General features: G+C 44.7%; 1 protein-coding gene across 5 annotated transcripts in view; it reads left to right on the top strand.

Annotated features, from left to right (window-relative positions):
* Window positions 1–16,752, top strand: part of PRPSAP1 (phosphoribosyl pyrophosphate synthetase associated protein 1) — a 42,371-nt gene that overhangs the window by 16,787 nt on the left and 8,832 nt on the right. For 4 of the 5 annotated variants that reach the window (XM_027834643.3, XM_043528658.1, XM_007072535.4 and 1 more), the window contains 4 exons: window positions 6,671–6,843; window positions 7,313–7,428; window positions 8,821–8,876; window positions 9,561–9,706. In XM_027834643.3, the coding sequence (XP_027690444.1) occupies window positions 6,671–6,843; window positions 7,313–7,428; window positions 8,821–8,876; window positions 9,561–9,706 (491 nt within the window). Of the gene's footprint in view, window positions 1–2,327; window positions 2,409–6,670; window positions 6,844–7,312; window positions 7,429–8,820; window positions 8,877–9,560; window positions 9,707–16,752 lie in introns of all 5 variants that reach the window. The other variant, XM_037914149.2, reaches the window with a different exon arrangement.

The following is a 16,752-nucleotide window of genomic DNA, read 5'->3' as shown; positions in this document are numbered from 1 at the left end:
CTGAAAGTCATGATGGGCTTAGAAAACCATCCGCTACCCTGAGAATCTTGCTTGATTCTGGTAGAATAGGTGGATAGATGAAGTGTCAGCGAAGGCAAAGAGCTGAGTTTGAAAGTGTGCACTCATTGCTGGTTTCTTGCCAAATGATTAATGCAGTCAGTGAAAATCAGTGCTGGAGTATTAAAAACAAGTAGTTGCAGCTAGGTCTCATACTAATCTTTAAAGATGCAAAATTACCAGAGGTGAATATTGTATTGTTATTGGCTAGCAAAGTGAGAAAACTCATGTGCTTTCAGGGCTTTTCCCCAAGTTGCGCATTCTGTTACTGCACTGCTCACCAGCACTTAAGAACAAATTGATGGTGGAACATCTTGTGAGCAGAAGCCTTTTCCAGTCTTCTCTGCAAACACAGTCCATGTACTAAACAAGTCCAAACTCATCCCCTTCCTAAGGCTTGGCTTCATTAATAAAAATATCAATGACAATATAAGATCAGCTTGAATCTTTTTCCCAGGATTGGCTGCTCTGAGGGGTCCTTTCTCAAAACTATTCAGCCTATACCTTAGATAGTCTATTCCCAGAAAAGCCATTCTCACATCACATACATACAGGTGAAGAAATGTCTCCTCTCCGATTGATTAATCAGACCCCCTGTTTTTCCCCAGCAGGATCAAAACCTGCTAATAGAATGGGGGTGTTTGGGCAAACACTGCTGATTATGTAAATCTGAGACAGATGAGGGATTTTAGTCAGGGAAATGATAAATCAAAATTTGAGTAGGCAGTAAATTTAGGAGAAAACACGAATGTCTCACTAATTGCTGTCAAGTTGTTCAGAATTTTGCCCTTCCCCAGACCTGACTTGATCATTCCTGTCTAAAAAATCTCTGCTCTTTTATCTTTGAATGAGTGTTGAAAGGGCTTGGCCTCCAAATGAGCAGCCACTGTGATGCAGACAGGGTTCTTTATTCTTCAGCTTCTTGTGTGCTTCACTGCATTGCTTAGAGAGGATAAGCTGAAGGTTGTCTCCATTCTGCAGTAGATTTTAAGTCAGCCAACTGGAGTGTGAGGAGAGGAAGTGAATGGATTATTGTTTTGCAACTTCCCATCTTGACAGACTCCTCAGCAGCACAAAACTTGATATTAAAATATTGTTCAAATACTATGGAATCATGCTGTAAGCAGTAAAGATGGAAGAGTTGATAATAAATTGAGATACCAGAAGTGAAGATAGTGGGGTGTGAATGGAATGAGCTCCCTGGCTCCAAGAATGTTGTTAAATGTTGCACAGTAGAATCTCTCTTCTGTTGAGCCAGTTGTTTAGCCATGTCACTGGGTGCTCTGACCCTCCGCCTCCTGGCTGCATCTGGGGATTAGGTCTGCCAGGCCAACATCCCTTCCTGCAGTTGCACTCTGTCACTCTGTGTTTTGTGCTTTCGGGACACAACTTGTCCTGCTTCGTGGCTTGACTCGCTGGCCAGGTCCCTGTAGTTTTCCCTTCCAAGGTAGGCTGCGTTCTCAAAGTCTCTTTAGACCCACTGTCCCAGACAGACTTCCCTTTCACTGCCCCATAATGGTGCCACTTCCCCAGTGTCTGGCAGAGGAAGCCAGGTCTGCCAACTACACTGGGTTCCACCCTAGGGACTCTGCACTGACCTTGACTACTTGTTGTAATCTTAAGCCTTGCTGCTGTATCCCTGGGCTGCTTCCTACCTTGCCTTCTTTCACCCTGAGTGTGACTGCACCCTCTCTGCAGCCCCCTTTTACTCTCAGCTATTGGGCTTTATACAGGCCCTCTTGTTCCTGTGCAGCTGAAAGTCCTCTTTATTGCTCCCTGGCTCTTCCTCCAGGAGCAGCCTGTGCAGTTAGTTGGCCTACCTTAACCCCGTCAGGCCTTGTGTGGGATGGACACCCCAACACAAACTGCTAGAATAAATAACTTTGTGAATTTCGCAAGGAAAGGCTGGAAAATCGCAAAGGCTCCAGACTGCAGGAATAATGGTGAAAGATAAAATACACTGTAAACAAAGAAACTATTTAGATATAGAGAAGCCATTCAGGAGCAGGTATGTAGGCTAAGGTCTAAGAGTTGAGTGCATAAATATGATTCAGGGTGATAATCAAACAATCCAGGGGTAATACAGTTTGTTGAACAACTTTGGTGCAGGCCCTTAGGGAACGAGTAGTTGTGCAGTACTTCCTCCAGAAAGGAGGGATGACATAGACATAAGGAGGCAAAGGTGACAAGCCATGTAAATAAGTTTATTGCTTTTGTGCAATCTACTAAATTATGTACTCCCCACAGTGGTTTTTCTTCTCCTTCCTCAGTTCTGTGATGTTTGTCATATATGGGTTGGTTTCCTGAAAAGGAGAACCTAGCCGCTGTCATGGAAGCCTTCAAAATTACTGGTACTCAGCCCTCATCTGTGTGTGTGTTTGTTTTTCCAGTGATGTAAAAGTATAATTCAAGAGAAGGTAGAATAAAACAAAGTTCCAAAGTGACCTTTAAACATTTTTTTTTTTTTTTAAGCCAAAAATGTAACATTGATAGCATCTTTCTCTCACCTCCCAGCCCCACTGACATGGCTATGCCCCTGAAGGAAATAAATGGTTCTTTGTTTGCCTTCCTGAGAGGCAGGGGGTTGTTTTATATAATTCTTGGCTGGGTGTTTCATAGCAAACAAAGCTTTCTTGTGTCTAAGTACCATTGTATATGCAGGCTGATGGAGCCAGCAGACTAACAAACACTCAGAATGTTCAGGAAGAAACACAAATAGAGGTTCATTTCCAGAGGATGGGGGAAGCAATGAAGATAAAGAAATGGGACTAGTTAGTTATAGAACACTTGACAAGCAAGAAAAAATCAGAAGTTGAATGGACAACTCTTGGTCTCAGTGCTCTCAGGGACATTACCCTGTTGTTCAGGGGGAAAGTGGAACCCAGTGTGGTCAGAATGCTGTGACTGGATGAAGGGCAGTAATCGGTAGCCTGAGATGCCGGCAGTGGCTTCTGAGGAGCTGCAATAGACTTGTGGAAGACAGTACTTCATGGGTAGAGCCCTGCACAGATACAAAAATGTGGATCCGCATCCGCCAGGATCAACCCACAATCCGCTAGCCGTCTTTTACCTGTATCCACAGTAGCAAGCCATCTCACAAGGGCTAGCAAGGGGGAGGGGGGGAGGGAGCGAGGGGGGGGGGCAGGGTTTTGCAGGGAAGAGGCAGCTTGAGATTGGGGACTGGGGATAAGGGATAGTGCTGGAGTGGGCTCTGAAGGAGAAGGGGCCGCGCAGGGACGAGGGGCTGGGGGGAAGGGGCATCACGTGCTGCTGCTGGGGCTCACAAGCGATGGCATATGGAGGCAGCAGCAGTGCATGTTGCATCACAGTGGGGTGGAGGGATGGGGCGGGCCCTGCTGACCAGGAGCTGACGGGATGGGCCTGGGACTGGGAACACGGCCAGTGCTGCCAGGGTGGGTCGTGATGGGGAAGCTGGCGCTGCCCGAGGGGCCTGAGCTGCTGGACAGGAAGCAGTGCAGTGAGCGGGTGCTGGACAGCCCCAACTCTGACCTGCCGCCCAACCCCAGCCACTGGCTCTGCCGCCAGCCCTGAGTGCCTGTGCCCCCCGGGCTGCCTGAGCTGGACGCTGCAGCCCAGGCACCGCCTGTGAGTAGAGCCCTGCACAGTGGTATCTGCATCCGATCCACTATCCACAAAAGTGGTCCGCAGATATGAAGCGGATATCTGCAGATTTGCAGGGCTCTATTCATGGGAGTCTCAGAGTTGAAGTTTTACCATGACGTTCCTCTTGCCCAGCATAGCTACAATGTGCAGGAGGTCAGACTAGATTATCATGATGGTCCCTTCTGACCCTAATGACAGCCGCTCACTTAGCTTTACTTGTTTGCGCTCTGTCATCAAATGACTACACAACTGTTCTGTCCCCCCAACAAAAGCAGGCATGTATGGGGTTACGTTGACGTATCAGTGAAGGTTGGTGACCTGTTGCAGGACTGATTTATAATTTGAGAATTTGCCCATGATCGCTGGTATAATAGGCTGAGTAAGGTTGTCTTTGTTCTGAGGATATTACTGGATTTTCCACCCTGTGGTGCATATATTTTCCACAGGCTCTAAATTGTCTTTCAGTCCTGAGTAGCTGAGTCAAAGCTTATTGGCAGGATGGGATAGAATGTTTGGTGAACAAGCCTACCATATTCAGTTGAAAGCAACACAGTGCTAGAATGTCTCCTCATCCAAACTGGGTTCAAGGAAAGATTTGTGTAGTTAAAGGACAACTGTCCAGTCAACATGGCAAAAGTTAGGCAATGTGAGTCTTTCTCTCCGACCTCTGCCATGATCTGTGTATGTTTCACATACTGTACACCACTTTTTCCATGGGTCTACCCAATAGAAGCTGTTGCTTGGGCTTTTAGCACTGATAGGGTGATTTGATGCAGCCTGCCTGTCATTTCCTGAAAACATGAGTAGTACAGTGATGCTGGCCTCCAAGCAAAATAGAAGGCCTGCACTTTATGCTATGCTGTTTTTTGGAGCTGGGCAAGGGAGGGGAAGTCACTTGTTTCCTTAAAACGTTCAGTGTAAATGTAAAATGTTCCATGATTCAGATCTTAACTATACAGACTGCAAAGGATGAGCTGTATTAGTTAAAAAGTCATTTCCCTCTAAAATGTTCAGCGTGAAATGTTGATGGTTGCAACGGTAATGGAATGCATCTTGTTTCTGGGCAGTGATGGGAGTGAGGGGAAAAATCCTCAAAAGGATATATTACAACAGGGGTATTAGACTTGAGATAGAAAATCTGATCTGCAAAACTTGAGATTCAAGGTCTTGTTCCTTGCATGCATGTTAGTTCCTATGTGTAGAGCTCTGCAAATCTGTGGATATCCTCTTAATATCTGCAGACCATTTTGGCAGATAATGGATCGGATGCAGATACAACCATGCAGAGCTCTACTCATTGGCGGTGCCTGGCCCACGGCGCCTGGCTCGAGCAGCCTGGGAGGCGCAGTGCGCTTAGGGCTGGGCAGCAGGTCAGAGTCAGGGCTGTCCAGCACCTGCTTGCCGTGCTGCTTCCTGTCCAGCAGCTCGGGCCCCTCAGGCAGCACTGGCTGTGTTCCCAGGCCCATCCCGCAGGATCCTGGGTGGCAGGACCCGCCCCCGGCCGGCCCAGCACCCCACCCCTCTGCCCCACTGGGATGCAACACACACTGCTGCTGCCGTGTGCCATTGCTCGTGAGCCCAAGGGAGCAGCACATGATGCAATGCTCCTTCCCCACCCCCGCACTGCCCTTTCTCCTCAAGACCCCACCCCCGCACTGCCCCTTACCCTCAGTCCCCACCCTTGCGTTGCTTCTTCCCTGCAAGACCCTGCCCCCTCACTCATTCCTTCCCCCGCCCCCGCTAGCTAGCCCTTGTGAGACTTCTGAGAGCTTGCTGCTGAGGGTGCGGATGCAGATACAGGTAAAGGTCGGATTGCAGATCGGATCGTGGGTTGATCCTGGCAGATGCACATCCACATTTTTATATCCACGCAGGGCTCTACCTATGTCTTTTAGTCCTTAGGAAGGAGTTTGTAATTATGATCCAGTTCTTACTGTGTATACTGCTGGCACACTCTTTCTTTGGTGGGAAAATAGATATTATAGATACTAAGACTAGATGAGACCACCTTGATCTAGTCTGACCTTCTGTATAACATAGGCCATAGAACTTCCCCAAAATAGTATCTGTTTGAAATAGAGCATATATATTAGAAAAAATCATGTTGGAGGGAGTTTGTTAAATATATGCTGTCAGAACTTGTGGCCTAAGACCTGATCTCTCTTATTTGCGAGTATCTCAAGAGGCACTGGTTCATGGGATCTACAAACACTGCTGTGGCCAGAAGACCCAACTTCCTTATCATGGTCCTCTGTAGTGCAGTTTGAGCCTTCAGAGCTTCCTGTTTCTCCCAGTAAAGCTCATTTACATTTTCACCTCTAACAATGAGCAAAACAAAATACTAGCATAGAGATCAATGAAGTATTCGAGAAAGATATCACTTTGATACTTTCTGGAAGAAACTTTTCTTCCAGAAAAAGTTGCAGCAGGGTGTGTTGATCTAAGATTTATTTCTATGTAAAACCAACTGCCACATGTCGAACAAATTCCTTCCTTTTAGGCACCTTGACAAGCATTGAGGAGTTATACCACTCAATTCCGTAGCAAAAATAGCATAAATAGTAACAATGAACTTCTGCATAAGAGAGCTTGATCTGTTGTTAAAGTTGATTGAAGGTCTATGGTTTTAAGTATATTTAACTCAACAAATGCCAGAAGAGCAGAACCTCAATTTCCCTATAGCTGGCAACCTGAACAGTAAAAGGTCTGGAAGGATGTAAACAAGAAAAAGGAAGGGATGAGAGTTAAGTGTGGGAAGTGCTAGCTCTCAATTCGCCTTTAGTAGCTCAGTGGGCTACTGAGCTACAAGCAAGTCTGCTTAGCTTTATCAAATCACATGTGACATAACAAAGATTGAGGGTTTATCCAAAAAAGGCTCAAAGCAAATTACTTTTTGAACACTAAGCAAAGAAGCTAGAGACTGGGGGAGGGAAGTGTTATGAGAGTTCTTCTACACTAATATTTGGAATGGTTTTCAAACCTCTCTTAGAGATGTGAACACTGCTGTAATGGAATTGTTGATAATGGCTTATGCACTGAAGACTTCCTGCGCCAGGAATATTATTGGGGTCATCCCTTACTTCCCCTATAGCAAACAAAGCAAAATGAGGAAGAGGGGCTCCATAGTCTGCAAACTGCTAGCTTCTATGCTGGCTAAAGCAGGTGAGTGTGTCGTGCAAGGAGGCAGCAGGAATTTTAGCCTCTATAACTTGTTCAATTGCTATGCACCCCTGGGAATCAACTGCCCTTCCCTACCTCCCCCCTCACTCTTGGGGACTTGTCCCCAGGTCTTCGGCCTACGTTGGGGGAAACTAACATTTGTTCAGCTGTCTTTTACAGTTGTATCTGGGGATGATCCACAAATATCTGATTAGGAATGCTGTATTGATCTGCCTATGCTATGCTCTTTCTGGTGCTGTGCTTTTTATAATAGTGTGGCTGGTTGTCAGTACTTGCTTCAAAGCTTTTTCTTCTACCAGCTTATACATCTGTTAAAATGTGGCACACAATATATTGATATAGGATAATTTAGAGACCATGAAATTTGGACACACACAGATCATATATTCCAGAAATTGTATCAGAGGATAGGAGAGGCTATTTGGTGATTCACTCTTTTTTGCGTTTTTAGGTTTAACACACATTATCACTATGGATCTTCATCAAAAGGAAATCCAAGGCTTCTTCAGCTTTCCAGTAGACAACTTAAGGGCATCCCCTTTCTTGCTTCAGTATATACAGGAAGAAGTAAGGTTTCTCTAGTTTTATCTATACTTGTTTGCATTTAACCTGTACTTGACATGATATAGCATTGTTCATTCGGGTGCTTACACAAGAATTGTTTTGTTGGGCTAGACTGGTGGTCAGTCTGTTCCTGGAGTCTGTCTCTGACCGAGAACAATACCAATGCTTTCCAGGAAAGTGTGAAATGCTGTAGCAGGTTGGAAACTATTTCCTGATCAAAACTGGAGATTAGGCCATGCTCTGAAGTGTGAATTTCATTGTTCTATACAATTGTTTTCTCAGTATCATTTGAAATACTGTTCTTACTCATGCCTTTTAGTCATTTTTAAATCCTATTGAGTTGTTTGTCTCAATGTGAAGTGGATGTTTTGGTGATCTAAATTATAGCTGGACTTTATGCTATGCTGTTTCCAGCAGTGCTATGCAAAGGTGGGGAGGCAATTTGTTTTATTTAGATGTTCAGAAAGTATTATCTGGATCCCAGCAAAATCATGCAGACTGCAAGAAATGATGCTTTTTAGCAGAGTGCCCAGGATCTCTGGAACAGCACATTTAAATGCTGGCAGAATCAACTTATCCCTTCATTCAGGATTGATAGAGTACAGTGCATCTTCCCATGTCTGGCCCTTTCTTAAAAAGTGGGGTTGATCCCACTTGTCTTTGGACAACAAAAAAATCTTTCCCCATCTCTTCCCCCCAGTTCTCATGCAGTATACTCTGTGAACCACTTGGCTCCTGCCCTCCATTTCAGGGTATGTCTACACTGGAGCTGGAAGTGTAACTTCTGTCTCTGGTAGATACACTCATGCTTGCTCTGATCAAGCTAGTGCACTTCTATTTCTAGTGCATCTGCTTGTGCTGGGACAGGCTTGCCAACCCTAAGTATTCAAGTGATTAGCCTATCTTGCCGCTTGGGCCACCATGGCTACACTTCTGTCTTTAGCACGTTAGCTCGATCAGAGCTAGTGTAGGTATGTCTGCATCCAATGTAGATGTACCCAAAGAAGTAGCTGCGTTTGACAGTGTGCACCTTGTACAGTTGTTGAAGCCAATAATGAAAGGTGGTGTAGAACTGCAAAATGTCTTTTTAGTAGTGAGTTCCATGACCTAATTGTATTGCATGAAGAATTCTGAGTATTAAACTTTAATTTGAGTACTGTGTTCTGGGGCAGGTTATATACAAATGTCCGACTGCCCTTCTTTATATCACTGGTGTTAGAATGGAATTATCTCCTTTTATTAGTACTACAGCATGAGGTTCTCCAACTGTTGCACTTGATTGTAAAGATGTAGACACTTTTTGTTCACCCAAATTGTAATGAGTTAGCAACAAGTACTGTACCTAGTACTAGACTCGCTACTTACATTTTAGTGACCTTTTTCTTTTTAATCCAGATTCCAGATTACAGAAATGCAGTTATTGTAGCCAAATCCCCTGATGCAGCGAAAAGGTAAATAGACTCTTCCTAGCTGTCTGGGTGTACATTTGATAAAACCTGCTGTGATCTGGTAGTTGGAGTGCATGTCAAAATGCAGCGTCCTAACTGAGACAATAAACTTGTCTGTCAAACTGTTTTGCAGTAAAATGCTGGATTCAAACTTAGTGCTACCAGCCTGTGAGGTGCAGGTGTCTGGATTGTCACAACTGACCCTTGCACTTGAGGGGTCGGGAGTTGGAGGGAATGCCCAGACTTAGAGCTCCCAACAGCTGGAGTATTGAGCAGTTTCTATTTACCTGGGTATTAGAGGATGTCTGAGCTTCTCACACATTTAAGGGGTCATAGAGCCAGTACTGGGCACAGTCAGAATACATAGTCACACCTGTTGCCTCTATCCAGTGCTAACGGGAGATTGCCATTAGGAGGAATGGAGGGGTAGAGAAGAGGGGAGGTACTGGACATTGGGGTGTTTGAAGAGGATGGATGTGAAAAGGCAGTTCTTCCCTAGCAACAATTCTACACATTTTAGATAGGAAGTGGAAGGAGCTTGTCAGGAAGTTGAGTGGCACAGTCCTAAATTCCCCTATTGATTGTAGGCAAGGATTAAAGACGTGTGATTAAAAAGTATACCAAACCAGAGGGCCTTTCCAGAGGTGTTCTGATGCATCCCCCTAACCTGCTCTGGTTTTCATGCAGGGCCCAGTCTTATGCTGAGAGACTGCGTCTGGGACTAGCGGTGATCCACGGAGAGGCTCAGTGTACAGAGCAGGACATGGATGATGGCCGCCACTCTCCCCCAACTGTCAAAAATGCCACTGTGCACTCTGGCCTAGAGCTGCCCTGTAAGATTAGCGCACTATCTCCCTTTAACTTTTGATCGGGGGGAGGCATGGTGATGGGAGCTCGCTGTCTGCTTCATTTTACTGATATAAACCAGGGGTTCTCAAACTGGGAGTCAGGACTCCTCAGGGGGTTGCAAGGTTATTACATGGGGGGTTGCGAGCTGTCAGCCTCCACCCCAAACCCCGCTTTGCCTCCAGCATTTATAAATGTGTTAAATTCATAAAACAGTGTTTTTAATTTATAAGGGGGTGGTCACACTCAAAGGCTTGCTATGTGAAAGGGGTCACCAGTACATAAGTTTGAGAACCACTGATTTAAACTATACCAGTGCAACTTCTCATGTAGACAAGGCTGAAGTTAGATCTGAAGACCTTGTCTATGCTGAAGTCTTTGTCAAATCTCCCACTGTTACACTAGCCCCAGTGCAGCTTCAGCTGGCGTTAGTGCCAAAAGAATTTGACAAACATCAATGTAGAGACAGCATTTATTCATTAGTGAGTCGCAAAATTATTCATGTTAATGAAATAAACTTGACTTCTAACCATCTTATTGAAATACCAAAGGGAAATTTGCAAGGGAAAAGCCACTGAGCAGCGAGATTGTTTGGTGGGTAGTCCTTTTCTCCTTTTGGGTGCAGTCTTTTTTTTGTTTTTGGCTGCTGTCCTCTGAATGTGGAGGCTATGCCCTAGAACTACAGCAGCCTTTCCAATAGTCCTTGTCCATACTGGGAACAAAACTGTGCTAGTTAGTCTCATTTACATATTGTTTTGGGGAGCAGTCTAATGTGACTTGTTTGGTCAGTATAAATAAGGGTCTTTCTAAGAACTTTTGAAACTCAGAATGTTACCTTGTATGCTCTCTTTATCCTCACCCTTGTATTAGCCTGCAGCACAGGTTTATAATGTTTTTAGGTCCAAAATCCTAAAAACCTGTTCTAAGGAACTGTGCTGCTATCCTGCTAGCAACATCGGGATTCAAACAGTAGTAGCAGTACTGATAAGGAAAAAAATCCAGCTGGCTTCCCTTCCCTCTTAGCTGTCCAGGTACATATTTTGGGCCCTAAGGTTAGGTTTTAGTCATGGATGCATTGTGTATGTGTGTGAGGCTAGAGCAAGGTGGGGAGGAAGACCTGGAATGTTGCTTTCTGCAGCTGAGGTACCTGTCCATCAAGCAGATTAACTCAGTGATAGCTGTCTCTGCAGAGGTTACCAATAGCATATATGGTCCAGTGCTTGCAGAATGATAATGAACACGTAACCAAGAGTCTGTGTTCCTCCCTTGTCCTGACGTGATGTTTAGAGATCAACATCCTTCATGCATTACCTAGTTGTGATGCTGAGACAAAGTGGGTACAAAGGAAATTGTCATCGTCACAAGTGTTAGTATAACAAGTGCACACTTAAAGGACAAATTGAAGCTAGCAGGAGTCTCTACTTGGTTTCTGACAGCAAATGTTAGTCTATGATTTTTGTCCTCTTGCAAGCATTTTTCCCTCTTGTTTCTAATGGGAACTGAAATTTAACATAGCTGCTTTGGTCTGTTTCCTTCATTGCGAGGTATGGGTGGAATTTTTTTGCTCTTTAGTGTAACTAGAACATTATTCCTGAGGGAATTCTGTCCCTAAAAATTATGCACACATTATTTTAAAACTCTGGAAATTTTATCTGTCAGTAAATAAATGTGGCTCCAGCATGGCAGTGGGGAGCACAGGCCACTGGCTGCATTGTGGTGGGAGATCACCCTAATCCCCCACCTCCTACAGTATAGGGTCTTGGCAGTGAGGTTGCACACGACCCTGACACAGTGCAAGGGCTGGGCCTGCCCCAGAAACACCCCGGGACCCTGCCCCTCTGCACCAGGTATGGGTGGGCAGGCTCATCCCAGCAGGATCCAAGTGTGGAGGGGCTTAGTGTGGGGGGATCCAGGTGTGGGGTGAGAGGTTTCTGTGTGGGGCAGTCTGGGTGCAGGCATTTCAATGGGAGATTTGGATGCACAGAGGCTTGTTGTGGGGTTCCGGGTGCAGGGGCAATGGGACTTTGCAGGGGATCCAGGTGAAGGCGGTTGGGGCTCCGGGGGGCTGGGTATGGGGAAATGGGTCTCCGCAGGGGGTCCTGGGTGTGGGAGGTTCAGTGTGGGGGTCCTGGTGCTGAGGGGAATGGGGCTTGATGGAGTGGGGATCCAGGTGCAGCTGGTTGGGGGATCAGTGGGGTGGTGGTCTGGGTGTGGGGGACTCATCAGAGGGGTCCAGGTGTAGAGTTTGTCAGGGTGAGAGTGCAATGGGCCTGCTTAATGGGGAGCCTCAGCTGCTGCTGAGGAGATGCCATATTCTGGGCTCCCACTTCCTGTGATGCCCCTATTCCCTTTTCTTCTCCATCCCCCTCCCCTCACTCCCACATTCCTTTCCCCCTTCCCTATTCCACCTCCTCTTCCTTCCCCCTCCCCCCCCTTTACCCAGCCCCACTGCAGGTACTCACTGTTGCACAGAATAGAAAACAGGAAGGCTCCCAGCACACAGAAGGGAGGCATGACTGGCACAGGACCCAGGAGGCAGCGTTCAGCTGCAGAGTCAGCTGTGCAGGGACACAGACAACCTCTCAACTGGGCAGTTCTCTGCTTGCAGAATGAGAGGGGGCAGTGGCATGTAACCCGTGTGCCCCCTAAAAAACTGTGCTCATGGTCCCCACCCACCCCCACATGGCTTTCCTGCCGTTTTCTGCAGGGAAACTTAGGAAATCTGCGGGGGAGTGGGAGTTTTCTGCGGGCTCACAGTCCGGCAGAATCCCCACAGGGGTAGAGCATGTAGATCTTGTGTCAAGGCTTACGTTGATGGTGATTGCAGATTTTAAAGTACTTGAAAATCCAGAAGAGATTCTTTATCAGATAATAAGTCTTCAAATACATTAAGGGCTGTTGTAAACATGACTGTGGTAAGTTGTTCACCATGTCCACTGAAGGTAGGACAGGAAGTAATGGGTGTAATCTGCAGCAAGGGAGATTTAGGTTAGATATTAAGAAAAGTTTTCTAACTATAAGGGTAGTTAAGCTCTGGAATAGGTTGCCTGGGGAGATTGTGGAATCCCCCTCATTGGAGGTTTTTAGGATCAGGTTGGACAAACACCTGTCAGGGATGGTCTAGGTTTACTTAGTCTTGTCTCCATGCAAGGGGCTGGACTTGATGACCTCCCTAGGTCCCTTTCAGCCCTGTATTTGTGATTCTATAACAGATTTAGGGTAGATCAGATTTGGGGCTTAAATTGAGTGCTCCTTAATGGTAGCCTGCACATAGATTTGTCCAATCCAGTGTAGTTACAGTTTCAGGGGAGAAATGCTTTCAGTCCACTGTTATCAAGACATGAGCTCAGCTGGTGTCTCATCTTCCTCCTTATCCTTCCTAGAAATTTTATGAATGACTAATTACCTTGCAGTCTTCAGTGCCTGAAACACAAATGTTAAACAATCAAATTATGCTACTCTGAAGTTGACTAAAGGGAAAAAACAGGGTAAATTTCTGGGTGAGCCTTGCTTCTTGCCAGTAGTGCTTCTATGTAAATTATTTGTTGTTTCTCTGCAGCCTTTGAGTCTTACTTGCTACCTGGTTTTGAGCAAGTGTTACCTAGGCTACAAAATATCAAAGAAGTGTCTGTTTCAAGAAAAATCCATAGTCTGTAATTTGTAGTGAGTACCATGTATTTGCTCTTCACTGTGCTAAAATTAAAGTGCAGTTGGGGTTAGGAGAAGTGACATTGTGAGGTCCTGTATCAATCCTCTGACTTCCTGATCCAGTTAGTTCAGTTTACAAGTCAAGAGATTTTTCCAAAATGCCATTTCAGCAAGATCCTTAGGGTCTGAGTCCATGCTGGATTCTTTCTTCCTCTTGCACCAGTAACAAAAATAACCGGAAGTGGAAGTTTCCTGCTAGTTTTGATGGTGAAGCGGAATAGAATCTAACTAGTTCTCCTACAGTGTTATAAAACATAGCATACGGTACTAACGTAGAACTTGGGTTCCCTTGAACCAAAAGGGGCAGAAAATTCCTCAGTTGCCAAAGGAGGGAGCAAAGTCTGCTGAATTACACCCTTGATTCTATAGAAACCCCTCTGGATAATAGGTAGGCACTAGAAAGTTGGGGTATTCCTGGGAAGGAGCTACCCACCTGGGCATATGCTGCTTTCTGTAGAGCATGGATTTCCCAGCAGAAATCTGTGCAGAACTTCCAGTTGTGTGAGCTAGAGTGGTAGTTGAACAGACAGGTGGCTGTGTCCAAGGCTATGTCTATACTGCAGCTGGGAAGTGTAATGCCTAGCTCAGGTAGACGTACATGAGCTGGCTGTGATAGAGCTAGTGCTCTAAAAATAGCCATGTGCTCACTGCAGCTCAGACTAGCCACGCAAGTACAACCCTGTCTGAGGTGTGTAGTCAGGGGCTAGCCCAAGCTGCTGCCTGTGCCTCCACAGTTGTGCTGCTGTTCTTAGTGCGTGAGCTTGAACAGAACTAGCATGCAAATGTCTGCCCAAGCTGGGAATTACGCCTCTCAGCTGCAGTGTAGATGTGACCTAAGTGGGAGTAGGAATCAGAGACCTACATGGAGATGGATGGCCTTCTGCAAAGATAACTATGGTCCATGCAGTTGTGGGTGGGCTTCCTAATGGGTCAGCTGGCCTTAGCCACATTCTACTCTTGGCCCAAACACCAGCTCCTATGGGATTATTTGCCTTTAATTCATGGGCCCTGCTCCTGGAGTAGGGGTTCATGTTTTACCCTCCTACCAGAGAGCAGGGCCCACTATCTGTTTGACTCAACGACTTATGGGAAAGGTATATTGCATTAAAGTGCCATAGTTGGACATTTTTGACTGCACTTCTTAAATTGCTCTGCTAAAAATTCAAAATACCAGACATCTTTGAGCCCTTAATACAGGACATCCCTATAAAACTGTTGTGTTTTATATTTGTAGCTGTTTGTGGAGCCTTTGTGTTCAAGCTTGCAGCTGACTATGTTGTGCTTTAACAAATGCACATAAGTTTGTGCTTGCTGACTCTCCCTTCTGAAAATGTGGGTAACATGTTAAATCATTCACACAGCTTTTTGTCTTGCTATCAGATGTATGTAAGCAATATGCCACTCAAACCAATAACCAAACAGGCTGTCATAAGGAAAGGCACTAGGATAAAAAAACTGAGTGAACTTGTGGGGCTTTTTCCTCTTCTGTATTTAGGATGGGGGCGTAAAAAAATAAAAATCTGTTCTTATCTAGATGCATCACTTTGCATAACTATTTGTCATTGGTTCTTCTGTTGTCCTGTTGTAAATACAGCATTATTTTACTTGGTGAATGTACGTTTAACACACACAAACTGATAATTTTTTGTCGCCTGTGAACTGAAGCCACCACAATGTTCCTTAAAAAGTATTGGCCACTGAATGAGAACAGCAAGTTTGAGCACAGGTTAATGCCATTTCCTTATGCCAGATTAAATGATTTTTTTTTTTAAACTCTTAATGAGGTGTGATAACTGTATCAAGCAGTTAAATCAGAGGAATAAGGCTTTACAAAGATTAGGGCTTTTTGCTGAGCAATTGGTTTTTTCCACCTATTCTCTGAAACGTTTTTCATGTTCCTATTTATAAAAATGACTACTCTTCATTTGGTGTATGACCCTTTAAAAAAAAAAAACAAAAAAAACTAGAAATGCTAAAACCAGCTTCCTGACTCTTCAGAAGCAGTTGCAGTCCTTGGACCAGATTTTGATCTTGGTTACATCCCTGTAAATGTAATTGATTAGAGTGACTCTGGGCTTACACCAGAGTAACTGATATCCAAGTCTGGCCAACTTTTTAAACTTTGTTTCTCTTTCAACTACATAGAAACAAAGGTTTTGCAGCTGGGAGGAAAATGTTCACTTACTATTTAGAGCAATTTTTCAAGCCACCATCTCCCAGCAGTTCTGACTTGTAAACGTCAATATGACTGAGGTTTTTGGAGAGGGAGAAACTGACCACAATGACTTCGGCATGTGTTTTACCTCACATTGGAGCAATCGAAGTTCTTTTGAGATTTGATGTGGTTATGGGTGGATATTGGCTTGCAATTTTTTTTCTTTTCTTTACAGAGATAATTGATCAAGAAAAAGGGAGAACAGCTCTATAGGAATCGGGTAGGTCTACATGCTGCCTACCCTACTTTAAAAAAAAAAAAAGAAAAAAAAAAAGAGAGGATTAAATATAGCATTTAAATGTAGAGAAGGAAGGAAGGACACTAATTGCTACTAATATTGGTAGCTGACTGTCAAAACTCTGAGCATAGTTTGGAGATGAAAGTACTGGTAAGGAATACCTTATTTGTTATACAATGCAAAAGTGCAAACTCCAGATGAAGAGTTACATGTTTGCCAGTAAAATAGTGCTGAATTTCAACTCCAAGATCTATTCACCATCCTTTCTGAAAAAAGAAAAGGAGTACTTGTGGCACCTTAGAGACTAACAAATTTATTTGAGCATAAGCTTTTGTGAGCTGCAGCTCACTTCATCAGATGCATCACGAAAGCTTATGCTCAAGTAAATTTGTTAGTCTCTAAGGTGCCACAAGTACTCCTTTTCTTTTTGTGAATACAGATTAACACGGCCGCTACTCTGACACCTGTCATCCTTCTGAAAGGAATTCTCCCTGGCCTGTCTGCTGTAAACAGAACCCTGTTCATCTGTAGAATGTATGTTAAGGTTGGGATGGGAGCCAGATGTAATCCTTTGGGTATTTGATAACTCAGTGCTTCCTACAAGAGTTTTATTATCTAAACTAGATTAATAATTTAATCAAAACTGGTAGGTAGGGCCTGCAGTGGAAATATTTCAGCCTGCTTCTCTTGTGAAGTTTAATCCTGGTTTATTAAAAGTATCCTTCCTCCTGTTCTCCCCTTTACATGAGAACTGTTTTTTTCCCTTTACACTTGTGTCTCTATGTATTGGCAAGCAAGCTGTAGAAAACAGTTCTCGAGCACTGAGGAATCTCTGCTTCAAAGAGCACTTCAGTTAGGACTGAAGCTAGGTG

The sequence above is a fragment of the Chelonia mydas genome, chromosome 14 (genome assembly GCF_015237465.2).
Source record: "Chelonia mydas isolate rCheMyd1 chromosome 14, rCheMyd1.pri.v2, whole genome shotgun sequence".
In the NCBI taxonomy this organism is placed as follows: Eukaryota; Metazoa; Chordata; order Testudines; family Cheloniidae; genus Chelonia; species Chelonia mydas.
The sequence above is the reverse complement of the archived record's forward strand: the minus strand, read 5'-3'. Positions and strand labels throughout refer to the sequence as shown.